The following is a 15,692-nucleotide window of genomic DNA, read 5'->3' as shown; positions in this document are numbered from 1 at the left end:
CTTAATTAGCAATCAAAATGACAAGGACTGCATGCAAAACAACAGCAATTACAAAATTATCTATCATTTTATTTATGTGACTGGCGTGTTCTCCAACGTTTCTTTCTCTAAAACAAATGATAGGTTCTTAGAGCTGCCAGACAGGCAGTTACTGAATCTTCTCTCCTTCAGTTCTTTGTTAATTAAGTGCCATATGTAAGTAGATAGTGCCAAATTCTCCCACACTCTCACACAATGGTCTGAGGGTTGGACAATTGTCCTGTCACGTTATGAAGATTTACTCTGGTCCTCAGCACTTTTGAAGTACTGCGCTGTATTTCATTCATGATAACATCTTGGGAAAAGTTATGAAAATGAGTGTACAGTTAGCTTTGCAAAAATGTGTTGTGTTCTACAACAACCGGTCTAGTGGATAATCAAAGCCAATATTTCTTAAGTAATATGGGCTAGAGCATCTTTTCTCATAGTTACCTTCATGCTGTAGCCTTCTCTGTCCATCAAGGGTTTTAGTGCCATAGTGTAAGCATCCATTTCAGTATAGGTTGTAGACAAGAATGGAAACTATAAAGGCATTTGACCATCATGTTTGACAGTGAATAATGTATTTTATGCACCAAAGCAGTGAGTCTATCATGTCTGACATTGTGCAGGAGGGATACAGCATTATTCTTCCACAAGAGTGACTCACTGGTCCCTGCTTGATGGCGTGGTGAAACATGCTGCACCTGGTTGATGGCACTCACACACATTGTGCATCTTATTCTTCTACATTATCCCATGAATGCTCATTTGGATTCAGATCGGACTTCTGAGAAGGTCAGGACAAAAGGAGAACATAAATACCATACCCATCCAACCACTGGCAACATTCCTCCAGACAGAAAGAAATGCTTGAAATAACCATTCTCTGGTGGAAACAAACACTCGGAGATAGCATGGTTTCTGTATGTGGAGAGAGCATAGTGAAGGCAGATTCTTCTGGTGACATCACCTTCATCTCTGCTAGGTAACCCATTGCCTGTTGCACCACTAAACTCAGAATTGTGCATTGCTGATGACAAGTATATGCACTGCAACTTCACTATAATATCCTGCTCCGTGGCTTTTTCATCTGACCGTGTTTTATGAAGCTGGCTGCTCGCGATGTTGTAGTCTGCAGTCAATTTATCTGCACTTGCTCGTCTTTTTTTAATGCACTGATGTAACACGGGTGTAATCAGTCACTCAATCTCCAGTCAAATGTGTCCTAAGAACAAACCCTTTTTTTGGTCAATGAGGTCTCCTCTTGAAGCCATGCTACCTAATATGATAGGCAACTAGGTCACTGCAGCTTTTTACATATGGTCCCAACCATGCCGGCATGTTATTTACTTAATGAAAGCTTATATAAGTCACATTTCTATCATTTCTATGAGATGCTTGGTGTCCCAATTTACAGAAGAGTTTCCATTTTTGTTAATTTCCCAAGTGTATAATTAAGCGGCAGCTTTACTAATGTACTCCAGCAGGTACAGCAATTTTTCTATGCAGGCATGCCTTAAAAAACGTTAAAAACACTACTGCTCGTGCCAATAGAAAATCTTTTTCGGACCAATTTATAAAACACAGCGATGCTCAACTCCCCAGCAGTACTGTGCAGCAGCAGCAAACAGAAATTTAACGTATCGCAGGCTATTCCGGTTCCATCTTTATTTTGTCAGTAAGCTACCTAATAGATTAGTCTATAGTATACATTTAATTACTCAACTATTTTACTGAAGATGTATTGAGTATTGTACACTGGAAAGTAGGGTAATGAAAAATAGTTCAGGGGTAACACCCCCAGTTACTGCTGATAGATTAGGAACACATTCCCTAATTGACTCACAAACTCTATCACTGTTCTATGACAGACACTGCAAAAACTGATTGTTTCATTAGGAGATCTGGCAAACGTTGGTGTACATGGTAGATATACTGTATCCATGTATGTGCACTGTAGCAGTTGCGTAACTACAGTATAAATTTTGCAATACCATCAGGGAGGCGTCTGATTGGCTCCAAATTTATTCTGCAGCAGGACAATGACCCCAAACATATAGCCAATGTCATTAAGAACTATCTTCAGTGTAAAGAAGAACAAAGAGCACTGGAAGTGATGATATGGCCCCCACAGAGCTCTGATCTCAACATCGAGTCTGCCTGGGATTACGTAAGGAGACAGAAGGATTTGAGCAAGCCTACATTCACAGAAGATCTGTGGTTAGTTCACCTAGATATCTGAAACAACCTCCCTGCTGAGTTCATTCTATAACTGTATGCAAGTGTACCTAGAAGAATTGATGCTGTTTTGAAGGCAAAGGATGGTCACACCAAATATTGGGGGTCATTCCGAGTTGTTCGCTCGCAAGTGAATTTTAGCAGATTTGCTCATGCTAAGCCGCCGCCTACTGGGAGTGAATCTTAGCATCTTAAAATTGCGAACGATGTATTCGCAATATTGCGATTACACACCTCGTAGCAGTTTCTGAGTTGCTTCAGACTTACTCGGCATCTGCGATCATTTCACTGCTTGTCGTTCCTGGTTTGACGTCACAAACACACCCAGCGTTCGCCCAGACACTCCCCCGTTTCTCCAGCCACTCCTGCGTTTTTTCCGGAAACGGTAGCGTTTTTTCCCACACGCCCATAAAACGGCCTGTTTCCGCCCAGTAACACCCATTTCCTGTCAATCACATTACGATCGCCAGAACGATGAAAATGCCGTGAGTAAAATTCCTAAGTGCATAGCAAATTTACTTGGCGCAGTCGCAGTGCGGACATTGCGCATGCGCATTAAGCGGAAAATCGCTGCGATGCGAAGATTTTTACCGAGCGAACAACTCGGAATGACCCCCATTGATTTGATTTAGATTTCTCTTCTGTTTATTCACTTTGCAGTTTGTTGACTGATAAAAATAAACTATTAACACGTCTATTTTTGAAAGCATTCTTACTTTGCAGCATTTTTTCCACACTTGCCTTAAACTTTTGCACAGTACTGTATGTATTAGCAAGAATATTGCACCCCATACTTAGAACTATAAGGATAATAGAAGTTACCACAATGTTTCACAACCTGTAGAGGCGTAGCTTGTGACTAGTATGCAGACACAGAACTCCTCTATTATTTGTTACACGCTGTAAATAATATCTTATCCGGCCTCTCACCCCTCACATACATCTCATATCTCATCTAACTCCATAGTTCTTTCTACTCTCTCTGCTCTGCAAATGACCAACTCCCATATCCAAGACTTCTCTTGTGCTGCTCCTCATATGTGGAATACACTTCAACGTTGAATTACATTCTCCACCAGCCTTCAGTGTTCTACAGTATAAATGCTACACTAAGGGGGTCATTCCGAGTTGATCGCTAGCTGCCGTTGTTCGCTGCTTAGCGATCAGTGAAAAAAATGGCTAATCTGGGCGTGCACCACAATGCGCACGCGCGTCGTACGGGTACAAAGTCCTTTGTGCTTTTGCACTGGTTCTAGCGACGATTCCAATCGTACATCCGAACGCAAGGAGATTGACAGGAAGCGGGAGTTTCTGGGTGCAAACTGACCGTTTTCTGGGAGTGTTTGGAAAAACGCAGGCGTGTCCGGGCGTTTGCTGGGCGGGTATCTGACGTCATTACCGTGTCACTCATTGCAGCAATCATCGCTCAGAATAAGTAACTACAGGGCTGGTCTTGTTCTGCACAAAATGTGTTTGTTGCCGCGCGGCTGCACAGGCGTTTGCACTTCTGCAAAGCGAAAATACACTCCCCCGTGGGTGGCGACTATGCGTTTGCACGGCTGCTAAAAGTAGCTAACGAGCGAGCAACTCGGAATGAGGGCCTAAGTTTGTTGCCTAACTCACCAAGCCTTCTTCTTCTTCCCTTGTCTCAGCAATGCCCTTCCATCTCATCAGTAGGGCCCTCTATCCTCACATCCAGCTGTGTATCCTTGTATTATGCCACTTGCTTATTCTTTACAACATTTACTTGTTATATATTGTGGTGTGTGTACATTGATATTTTTAATTTCACTCTATTCTTGAATTTATGCTTCTTGTGTTAGGCGCCGAGGGTCCGCCCGTCAGTGCGGCCCGGCGCCTAGCAACTAGGGACGCCGCATGCGGACAGCCGCCGGCTCCCTAGCAACGCTAGACGCCGGGCGCACGGAGCCGCTCAGACCCTAGCAACGGGGACGCCACTGTCGGACCGCGTTCCCCGTTGCTGGGTCTAGATTAATCACCTCATTGGTATCCTGGCCGTGCAGCATGCAGCTGCACGGCATGATTGTTAATTACCCTGTCTGGCTCCTGATTGGAGAGCTCCCAGTTAAAAGCACTCTCTGGACTTCTCACAGACGCCGGTAATAGCTTCCTGTTTGCTGTGTCTGTTGCAGAGAGTTTTCCAGTCCTGTCTATCCGGTCGTTCCTGTCCTCAGTGGTCCAATACTCGGAAGTTGTCATCTTTTCCTGGAGTCCTGACCGAGCACCTTTAACATCCTGTGGTGTTCGTGAGTCGCGGCGTAGCCGTGTGTTGCGGCTTGACCGCTTACTATTTATTATTTGGTTATATTGTGTTTCGGAGCTTTTGCGGAGGATTCCGCTCCCACAAATCCACTCTGGTATCCAGCGGTGCTGGATAGGAGTAACGGATTCGTGGATTTTTGGTTGTCCTTTTCCCTGGCGGTTTGTCCGCACATACTTCTGGTTTAAGTTAGTTAGCTTGTAGCCCCTGGCCTGGTTGCTTAGTCAGAGGGCCCCTTGTTATCACCCTGTCTCGGATTTCCCTTTGTCTCCCATTAAGACCTGAGGGGGCATCGGAGTTGGGCAGACATAATCCGCCCTTCAAACGCGGCTGCCATGGGCTCAAGCAACCATAGTCTCGCAGGGGATTTCTGATAACACGGGCGAGACAACGGAGTTAGGGCGCCAGGGGTTACTAGGCTTTCCTGCTCCCGTAACCAGCATTCCATTCCAGTACTCTGACCTCCGTCATAAGATCACCTCTGGTCAGACGTACTGGTATCATAACATTATTACCGGCCTGACTAAAATTTAAAATTAAACAGGGTTTGATTTTTTCCCTTATTTCAGTTTGGAAGATTTGTCGGCCTCATGAATCCCACTGGTGTAGGGCCAAATCCTGGCCAGCTTCTAGTTAGTCAGATTCAAGAACTTTCTCAGATGGTTCAGGATCTATCCCTTCGGGTGAGGTCACAGGAAGATCTGTTACGGACTTCCCCGAGGGTCGTTCCTGAACCAAAAATGCATTTGCCTGACCGTTTTTCTGGGGATAGAAAGCAGTTTTTTAATTTTAAAGAGTCTTGTAAACTTTATTTTCGTTTAAGACCAGTCTCCTCAGGTACGGAATCTCAGCGGGTCGGAATTATTATTTCTTTACTTCAGGGGGATCCCCAGACCTGGGCTTTTGGTTTAAGAACTGACGATCCGGCATTGTTGTCTGTAGACGCCTTTCTGGGGTCTTTAGGGCTATTGTATGATGACCCTGATAGAGAGGCATCCGCCGAGAGTCATTTGCGTGCTCTCAGACAGGGTAAGAATCCCGCAGAGATTTATTGTACGGAGTTTCGCCGTTGGTCGAACGACTGTGGATGGAATGACCCAGCCCTGCGCAGTCAGTTTCGCCTCGGCTTATCTGAGTCTATAAAAGACAGTCTCCTTCAGTATCCCGCTCCTGAGACTCTTGATAAACTCATGGAGCTTTCTATTAAGATTGATCGTCGTCTCAGAGAGCGGAGGGCTGAAAAAGGAGCATCTGTCGGGTCTACTCCTGGTGTTTTTTCCATTCCTGTGGACATAGAGGAGCCCATGCAGATAGGTCTCTCCAAGCTGTCTCCTGAAGAAAGAACCAGAAGGCAAAATTCTGGTCTTTGTTTGTACTGTGGGAGTAAGGGACATTTTGCCCGTAATTGTCCGAACAAGTCGGGAAACGCCTCGACCAAGTGAATTGTGAGGGGGTTCACTTTGGTCTGCAGCTTATCTCCTCAAATAATTCACTGTTAGTCCCAGCTAAAGTTTCCTTTGGCAGCCTCTGTTCCTCGGTGTCGGCTTTTGTTGACAGTGGAGCTGCAGGGAACTTTATGGACTTAACGTGGGCCAAGGCCTTAGGTATTCCTCAGTTAGCCTTGGGTAGGTGTATCACCATGCATGGTTTAGATGGGAGTCCCTTGTCCAATGGGGTTATTTCTCTCTGTACACCTCCTGTACTATTTTCGGTAGGAGCTCTTCATTCCGAAAAAATAGAATTTTTCCTTACCCATTGCCCAGCAGTTCCAGTGGTTCTGGGTCACCCTTGGCTGGCCTTTCATAATCCCATCATTGATTGGCAGTCGGGGGAGATCTCACAGTGGGGTACCATCTGTAATAAGGAATGTATTACGCTTCCCATCAGAATAGCTGCTGTCATTCCCGCACCCATTCCTGTGGAATACCAGGATTTTGTTGATGTATTTTCCAAGGGCAATGCGGACATTCTGCCTCCCCATCGGCCTTATGATTGTGCTATTGAGCTAATTCCTGGTGCCACTTTGCCTAAGGGAAGGTTATATGCATTGTCCGGACCAGAAACTGTGGCCATGAATGAATATGTTAAAGAAAGCCTAGGGAAAGGATTTATCAGGCCGTCTAAATCCCCTTTAAGTGCAGGCTTCTTCTTTGTGGAGAAGAAGGATGGATCACTCAGACCTTGCATTGACTTTAGAGCCTTGAATAAAATCTCAGTAAAAAATACTTACCCTTTGCCGCTGATTTCTGTCCTCTTTGATCAGCTACGTTCGGCTGTGATTTTTTCTAAGATTGACCTGAGAGGAGCATATAACCTCATCCGAATCAAGTCAGGGGATGAGTGGAAAACGGCATTCAGTACTCAGTCGGGTCACTATGAGTATCTGGTTATGCCATTCGGCCTGTCTAACGCTCCGGCAGTTTTCCAGGATCTCATTAACGATGTGCTCCGTGATTTTCTTGGAAGATTCGTAGTAGTCTATTTAGACGATATCTTGATATATTCTGACTCTATTGAACAACACGTTACCCAGGTGCGTCAGGTTCTAAAAAAATTACGTGAAAATCACCTATATGCCAAGCTGGAGAAGTGTGAATTTCATGTCACGGAGGTATCCTTTTTAGGGTACATTATTTCCCCTCGGGGATTTTGTATGGAACCGAAGAAGCTCCAAGCCATCCTTAGTTGGGCGCAACCCACCAACTTAAAAGCAATTCAGCGCTTTTTAGGGTTTGCGAATTATTATAGAAGATTTATTCACTCTTTCTCCGACCTAGTTGCTCCCATTGTGGCACTGACTAAGAAGGGAGCGGATCCAACCAACTGGTCACATGAAGCTGAGTTATCTTTTCAGGCCTTGAAACAAGCCTTTGTCTCAGCCCCGGTCCTCAGACATCCCAACCCAGAATTGCCTTTCATTGTTGAGGTTGATGCCTCGGAGGTTGGAGTAGGGGCTATCCTATCTCAGAAGGATCCGGATTCTCTAGAATTACATCCTTGTGCCTTTATGTCCAGGAAATTCTCATCTGCTGAATCCAACTACGATGTTGGTAACCGGGAATTACTGGCTATTAAATGGGCTTTCGAGGAGTGGAGGCATTGGCTTGAGGGAGCAACACATACCATTTCAGTTTTGACTGATCACAAAAATCTTCAGTACATTGAATCAGCTAAACGGCTGAATGCCCGGCAAGCTCGTTGGGCTTTATTTTTTACTCGTTTCAAGTTTATTATCACCTTCAGGCCAGGTTCCAAGAATGCCAAGGCGGATGCCCTGTCACGCAGTTTTCTTCCAGTTCATGATAACAGTCCTGTTACTCCCATACTTCCGTCTTCAGTCATTCGGGCAGGCCTCACACAAGATTTATTTACCCAGTTAAAGCAGCTTCAACATCAAGCTCCTGGAAATACTCCTGCTGGTCGTCTTTATGTCCCTGAGTTTTTGAGAGCAACTGTTTTGACGGAGTTTCATGATAGCAAAGTTGCCGGGCATCCGGGGATCGCTAAGACTTTGGAATTAGTCTCCCGCTCAGTATGGTGGCCTGGTCTTTCCAAAGACATTAAGGAGTTTGTTTTTTCGTGTCAGGTCTGTGCACAGCATAAAGTTCCCCGTTCCTTGCCTATCGGTCAACTTATGCCCTTGAATGTTCCTCTCAGGCCATGGTCTCATATTTCCAAGGATTTTGTGGTGGACCTCCCTCTGTCAGCCGGATGCCGAGTCATATGGGTGGTAGTTGACCGTTTTAGCAAGATGGCCCATTTCATTGCTCTTCCCCGATTGCCATCTGCCCAGGGATTGGCAGTTTTGTTCCTCCGCCATGTTTTCAGACTCCATGGGTTACCCACTGATATTGTTTCAGATCGGGGTCCACAATTCATTGCACAATTTTGGAAGTCTTTTTTGTGCCTCTTTAAAGATGAAATTGTCTTTAACGTCTGGCTACCATCCCCAATCCAACGGGCAGACTGAGCGAGTTAATCAATCATTAAAACAATATTTGCGTTTGTACTCGGCCAAACTCCAAAATGACTGGTCCGAGTTTCTTCCGTTGGCGGAGTTTGCTTACAACAATGCCTGTCATTCCTCCACCAATGTGTCTCCATTTTTTACAGTTTTTGGTTTTCACCCCAGAGCTAATCCCTTTTTTCAACATTCCTCTGTCTCCTCACTGACCTTGACCGCTCATCTCAGACTCATTTGGAGAAAAGTGCACCTTGCTCTCAGAAAAGCGGCATTTCGGGAGAAAAAATTTTCTGACAGGCTCCGGCGGCCGTGCACTTTTAAAGTTGGAGATAGGGTGTGGTTGTCGACTCGCAACATTAGACTTCGACAAACCTCAGCCAGATTGGGCCCTAAATTTATTGGACCATTTCATATTATAAAAAAAATCAATCCAGTTGCTTTCCGGTTACGTTTACCAAGAACTCTCCGGATCGGAAATACTTTCCATTGCTCCCTGTTGAAACCATACGTTTCTTCCAGTAGATTTCCTCGGAAGATCTCTCAGGGGAAATCACCAATAGATGTACAGGGTCAGCAGGAGTTCTTGGTGGAGAAGGTTCTCGATTCCAAGTTGTCCCGGGGTCGGCTTTATTTTTTGGTACATTGGAGAGGTTATGGTCCAGAAGAAAGGTCTTGGGTCCTGGATGAGGATCTCCATGCCCCGAGGCTCAAAAAGGCATTTTTTCGAGAATTTCCTCAGAAACCTGGCCTTAGGGGTTCCTTGACCCCTCCTCAAGGGGGGGGTACTGTTAGGCGCCGAGGGTCCGCCCGTCAGTGCGGCCCGGCGCCTAGCAACTAGGGACGCCGCATGCGGACAGCCGCCGGCTCCCTAGCAACGCTAGACGCCGGGCGCACGGAGCCGCTCAGACCCTAGCAACGGGGACGCCACTGTCGGACCGCGTTCCCCGTTGCTGGGTCTAGATTAATCACCTCATTGGTATCCTGGCCGTGCAGCATGCAGCTGCACGGCATGATTGTTAATTACCCTGTCTGGCTCCTGATTGGAGAGCTCCCAGTTAAAAGCACTCTCTGGACTTCTCACAGACGCCGGTAATAGCTTCCTGTTTGCTGTGTCTGTTGCAGAGAGTTTTCCAGTCCTGTCTATCCGGTCGTTCCTGTCCTCAGTGGTCCAATACTCGGAAGTTGTCATCTTTTCCTGGAGTCCTGACCGAGCACCTTTAACATCCTGTGGTGTTCGTGAGTCGCGGCGTAGCCGTGTGTTGCGGCTTGACCGCTTACTATTTATTATTTGGTTATATTGTGTTTCGGAGCTTTTGCGGAGGATTCCGCTCCCACAAATCCACTCTGGTATCCAGCGGTGCTGGATAGGAGTAACGGATTCGTGGATTTTTGGTTGTCCTTTTCCCTGGCGGTTTGTCCGCACATACTTCTGGTTTAAGTTAGTTAGCTTGTAGCCCCTGGCCTGGTTGCTTAGTCAGAGGGCCCCTTGTTATCACCCTGTCTCGGATTTCCCTTTGTCTCCCATTAAGACCTGAGGGGGCATCGGAGTTGGGCAGACATAATCCGCCCTTCAAACGCGGCTGCCATGGGCTCAAGCAACCATAGTCTCGCAGGGGATTTCTGATAACACGGGCGAGACAACGGAGTTAGGGCGCCAGGAGTTACTAGGCTTTCCTGCTCCCGTAACCAGCATTCCATTCCAGTACTCTGACCTCCGTCATAAGATCACCTCTGGTCAGACGTACTGGTATCATAACATCTTGATTACTACTTTACCTGTTGTTGGTCTTCTTCATCTCTGTAATATTTTCCATTTCTTGACTTTAAAATGCCTTATTATAGTAGTAGTAGTAATAATAATAATAATAATAATAATAACAACAACAACACCTGATGGAAATACAAAACAAAAGGAGTCCTCCTTTGCTAAGAGCTCTGTTTAGTGGCATGGTTTAAGTGACTTCTCCTATGCTCTTTACTTGTGAACATAATTTCTAATCGCAATCATCTACTCTGAAAAGGAAGGGAGAACATAACCTAAACACGAGCAATAGGCAGTGGTGGGCATCCTATAATTATTGTGCATTATACAGGCTTTACACTGGACACCAGCCAGATCCTAAGGCATGCATAAACACAATTTTAAGTTAATTCCTGTTATTAGATTGTATTAAACTTTGATTGTGTTTCATTGACAAAGTTATTCATTATTATGACCATACAGACAATTTCTGTGAGAGAGGGAGAATTTTGGGTAGAAGATCCAACACTACAGAGGATGCCAAGTATTCTCTCATGGCATGCATCAAAGAATAGCAGTCTCAAGCCATTTCTCAACATAACAGTGTCTTTCTGTAACATACCCGGCTGAGAATATATATGACATCACCGTGTTTAAAAGACAATTCATCTGAGTTATCCCCTGTGCAGTCCCATAAGCCTCGGTAGAAATTGTTGTAGTCTTTGTTGTCTTTTTCTGTAGAAACAAATTAATCAACCATAAGACAAAGTTCTGAGTTTGTAAACATATAAACCAAATAAGTAAAATCATTTTCTATGTACAGTTTTATTAGTGTCATCAACAAAATGAATTCTCAGAATTGTGTCTGCTGAGCCAAAAGTGAGAAATATTCTACAGTAACATACACTTCTTTGTATTTGAAAAAGCAGAAAGCGGCTGATTCCGAGTCAGAAGGATCTCTGTGCACGGATACAAACAGCGAGTTTTTGCTTACAGCATATGCGCAGAAGCGAAATGACGCATCTTGCGTGGATCTGTCTTTCCGTGAAATTGGGTGTTTTGGAGCAGGAACTGGGCAGTGACAATGCAATCACATGGAATGCCATGTCTTGTGGACATGTCATGGGAATGTATCTAAAGATCTGTGCTACTCTGTTGCACCCACCATGGGAATGGTGTAAGTGCCAATACTAAAGATGATAGTTATGGCACCTGGGCAGCAGCTTTCAGATGCATGGACCCTTGCATTAGTTGTACAGAATGCAGCATTAGCAAACATTAGTAAATCAGGGTGCTGCAGCTTTCCCACACATACATCCACTTTGCAATGTGCACTATTACATGGGGGTTGCTCCTTTTTGTACATACAACCTATTTTGAATGCATTGTCTAGACTGATCTTCATTGCAAAACATTAATCTTCTGCTGCTCTTCTTTGTGTTTGACAATAGTATTGGAGGCCATGCCCCCTTCCCGCCATGCTTCGCCCCTTTTCATCTCTCTTTTGTAATATGAAATGTTGGGAGGTATGTTTAACGCACAATGAGACGTTCTTCCAGTTTCGAAACCTTCAAGCGTTCTCTGAAACTAACCTCTCTAGACAAGCTTAGTAAATTCCAGAACCACCCACATAACCTCTATAAGCTAGTCAACCCAAGTACATTCCCTCTGTACAGTACACACATAACTTTACACATTATCTCTTATCAGGGCCGCCATCAATGGGGGTCTGTGGGTACTGGCGTCCTAGGCCCGGAGAGACAGGGGGCCGAAAGGACATCCTGGACCAGCAGCCAGCCAGCAGCCAGCCATGGGTACAGAGGCAGTGTAGTGGAAATTTTAATTTGCCGCTGTCCTGGAGTCAATTGCAGCATCGTGGACCAGCAGCCAATCAAGGCGGCCACTGGTCTGCGAGCTGTGATTGGCTCATGGACAGCAGCAAAATCTAAATGTTGCTGCATTGCCTCTTCATGCTTGACTGCAGGTTCACGATTGGCTCGGTATGTCCGGCTAGCGGCAGGGAATGGGTGGGAGGGGGGAGCCCTAGGAGCGTAAGCAGCAGCAGCGACGGCCACCTGAAGCTCTGGAACATTAGTTTAGCGAGTGACCCTAATGCCACGGACCAGCAGAGCAGCTGATTGGTGGTGATGTCTCCGCGAGTAGGACTGAGAGTGACAAGTACATGGGAGACTGGTACTCTCTGCTTATTTCTAGGTATGTAACATCTGTAGGGTGTATTTTTCTTGTGGAACCACAGATCCCAGCCTCCTGTAGCTGCAGGGTTCTTATGTGATGTGCAGAGGGGTGTGTGTATAGTAGTACATGTAAAGCTCTGACCCTGAGGTTGTGTCAGTGTGTAGAATTAAGTATGTTAGATAAGAATGTGATCTTTGACACATGGTTCCCAGGGGACTTTTATGATGGGTTCAGTATACCCATGCTGGGAGTCGGGACACAATTCCTGACTGGTGTCACTGCAGGACTTTATCATTAATGTGGGGGTCATTCCGACGAGATCGCTTGCTGCAGTTTATCGCAGCGATCGGGTCGGAACTGCGCCTGCGCCGGCGCCGCAGTACGCCGGCGCATGCCGGGCGGCCAAAGGCCATCGTTTCCTAGCATTCGCCTCTGCCTAATTGACAGGCAGAGGTGGTCGCTGGGTGGGAGGGGGCGGCACAGCGGCATTTGGCCGCCGTTATGGTGGCGCAGTCCGGCCATCGCAGGCGTGGCCAGACCGTGTGGGGGGCGGGCCACAGCGGCTGCGTGACCTCACACGCAGCCGCTGCAATCAGGGTCAGCGACAATCAACTCCTGGCCAGCCGCAGGAGCTGCGCTGGCCGGGAGTTACTCCACAAGTACAAAAGCATCACCGCTGTGCGATGCTTTTGTACTTGTGTGGGGGCGGACTGACATGCAGGGCGGACTAGCCCTGTGCTGGGCGTCCCCCTGCATGTCAGGGAAGATGATCGTAGCTGTGCTAAATTTAGCACAGCTACGATCAACTTGGAATGACCCCCAATACACTCCCCCACAGCCCAAACTTTATATTTAAAATTTTTTAATTGGTTTACACACCAATTGATTGCCCACACCCACTATAACTCCACCCTACTATTTTGTCAGTCCTGGGGCCCACAATTTTCTGATGGCAGCCCTATCTCTTATATACTCACACAACCGCTGACCCCAGGTCACAAATAACCCATGCAATATGGCCAGGGCAGCCATTAGAAACTGGGGGCCGAGACTGACAAAATAGGTAGCCCCCCCCCACACACAAAAAAATAAAAAATAAAAATAATAATAATAATAATAATAAAGAAAAAAAATAAATATATATATATATATATATATACAGTATATGTATGTAAAAAGAAATATATATTTGAAAAAATTTAATAAAAGTCCTATGCCCCCACAGCTATGCCCCTATCACCATATTATGCCCCACACAATAATGGCCAGTAACTGCTCGTTGTCAGAGGGTCTGCTCTTTGTCAGGGGTTCTGCTCGTCTCCCCGTGGCCCCCCCCCCCCCCCCCGTTTGCCAGCCTGCTTCAAGTAAAAGCTATTGATAATGTCCCTTCCAAAATGGCCGCTGTCTCAGAGGAGACCGTTATCAGATACTAGAGCCTCCTCTACTATCTTTAACAACTGTCTCCATGAGGCGGTGGACATCTTGAGAGGGACATTTTTAATCGGGGCAGACGACGGCAGCAGACGGCATATGCGGCCCGGGCTCCCCCCCCCTCTCTATTAGAGAGGCCGGGCCCGAGACAGCTGTGCCCACAGTACCCCCCTTATGGCGGTCCTGAATACGGCTGGATCAATATACAATATGTAGCACACATTCTTGTGTATCAATGCCTATTTCCAGAGCCGACAAGGGCCCAGGTACTGGTGGGAGGCGTAGCGACATGCAGCTCTGCAAAGGGGGACAGTGTCCCCTCAGCATCTGACCTGGGTCCCCTCCAACAAGCCCAGGCCTATTTCCCTAAAGATTGTAAGCTTGCATACCTGCCAGCCAAAGGTGTGGCAGTGGCAGAAAAGGGGTGTGGCCTTGGAAGAAGTGGGCATGGCTTAGTTCCGTAACCCCCATTTTCATTTTGAGGGCATGCTCCCAGGGCAGCCCCCGGCTAACCCTCCCCGTACTGATGGATACCATGCACGGCATGCACATGGCATCTATTAAGTGATCACCGGCTGATTTGAGCAGAGCAGAGCAGTGATCACTGACTCTCCCAATCTGCCCCCCCCCCCTCACACACACACACACACACACCCGCGGAACACTGCGTCCCGCGGGAGGGCTAGCGGGACAGTGTCCAATTAGCAGGACTGTCCCGCTGTATTCGGGACAGTTGGGAGGTATGAGCTTGTGAAGAGGGTCCAGTCTTGTTTTATTACTGTTTTGGTCCCAATTGTAAAGCATAATATGCTTTCTCTATATAAGTAATAGTTGTTAATAAAAATAATAATAAAACAAAGACTATAGCCATAAAGTCAGGATATATTAAAGGACGTTGCGCTGAGTGATCTGGAGATTTTGGATTTCCAGGCAATCCAGCAAATTTACGATTGTTCTGGATAACTAGCGTTCAGTGTATGTACATGAAAAATAATCTGCCATTGCGCCCAAAAGCGATTGTGATCTTTTTGTTGATCTTGCTCACATGCTGAATTTGTTAGACCATGGTTCTTTTTGTTAGAGAATGAAAATTTAGCAAATTCCCAATCATGTTTTTTTTTATAGTCATAAGCAATACTGCTCAATTCATTTTTGGGCAACTTCTCATGTAAAGACAACAGACAATCAAGGTTTGCTTGCAAGCATATCCTTGCAATTGCATGGTGACAATGGATGTAGTGCTAAAACTGCCATACACACCATTAACTGATTGATTACTTAGCGCCCATTCCTTCACAGTCAGGATAATGTATGGATCTGGTCATGCCTGCTATCCTAGTGCCAGAATCAGAATGAAGCTTGAAATATACCGCTCTTTCGTTTTTATGACAAGGGAAGAAAAATGTAAATTTGGTTTAATGTGAATTTTAATGAGTTAACTTAAAAGTGGGAGAATGGCATTAATTAGAAAAAATAATCCTCATGCCAAATATTTTGACAAGATACCATGTGTTTGACAATGGCAATCTGCATGTAAATTGCATCGTTTGATTTTGATGGAAGCATAAATACAGAGGAGACTGTACCGCCAATCTAGGGTTGTTATAAGATCTGTGAACAGCAGGCCCAGTGGTTTCCATAGCACATTATAACCCACATTTACATCTCATTAGCTAGTCTCGTACCTAATGCATAGTTCAGGGATAAATGAAGCTAAAGTAAATTTGGCATAATATAAATCTGTACGGCCAGTTTTGAGAATGGAAGTTATTGATAATATCTAAAATTCCCAGTGAAAGTCAAACATTTAGGCATAAGAA

General features: G+C 45.7%; 1 protein-coding gene across 1 annotated transcript in view; it reads right to left on the bottom strand.

Moving 5' to 3' along the window:
* SKAP2 (src kinase associated phosphoprotein 2) overlaps window positions 1-15,692 on the bottom strand; it is a 678,462-nt gene that overhangs the window by 28,509 nt on the left and 634,261 nt on the right. Inside the window, exon 11 of the mRNA XM_063921995.1 lies at window positions 10,868-10,980. Within this exon, the coding sequence (XP_063778065.1) occupies window positions 10,868-10,980 (113 nt within the window). The remainder of the gene's footprint in view (window positions 1-10,867; window positions 10,981-15,692) is intronic.

The sequence above is a fragment of the Pseudophryne corroboree genome, chromosome 5, assembly GCF_028390025.1.
Source record: "Pseudophryne corroboree isolate aPseCor3 chromosome 5, aPseCor3.hap2, whole genome shotgun sequence".
NCBI lineage: Eukaryota > Metazoa > Chordata > Amphibia > Anura > Myobatrachidae > Pseudophryne > Pseudophryne corroboree.
This window is presented reverse-complemented; position numbering and strand designations above follow the sequence as displayed.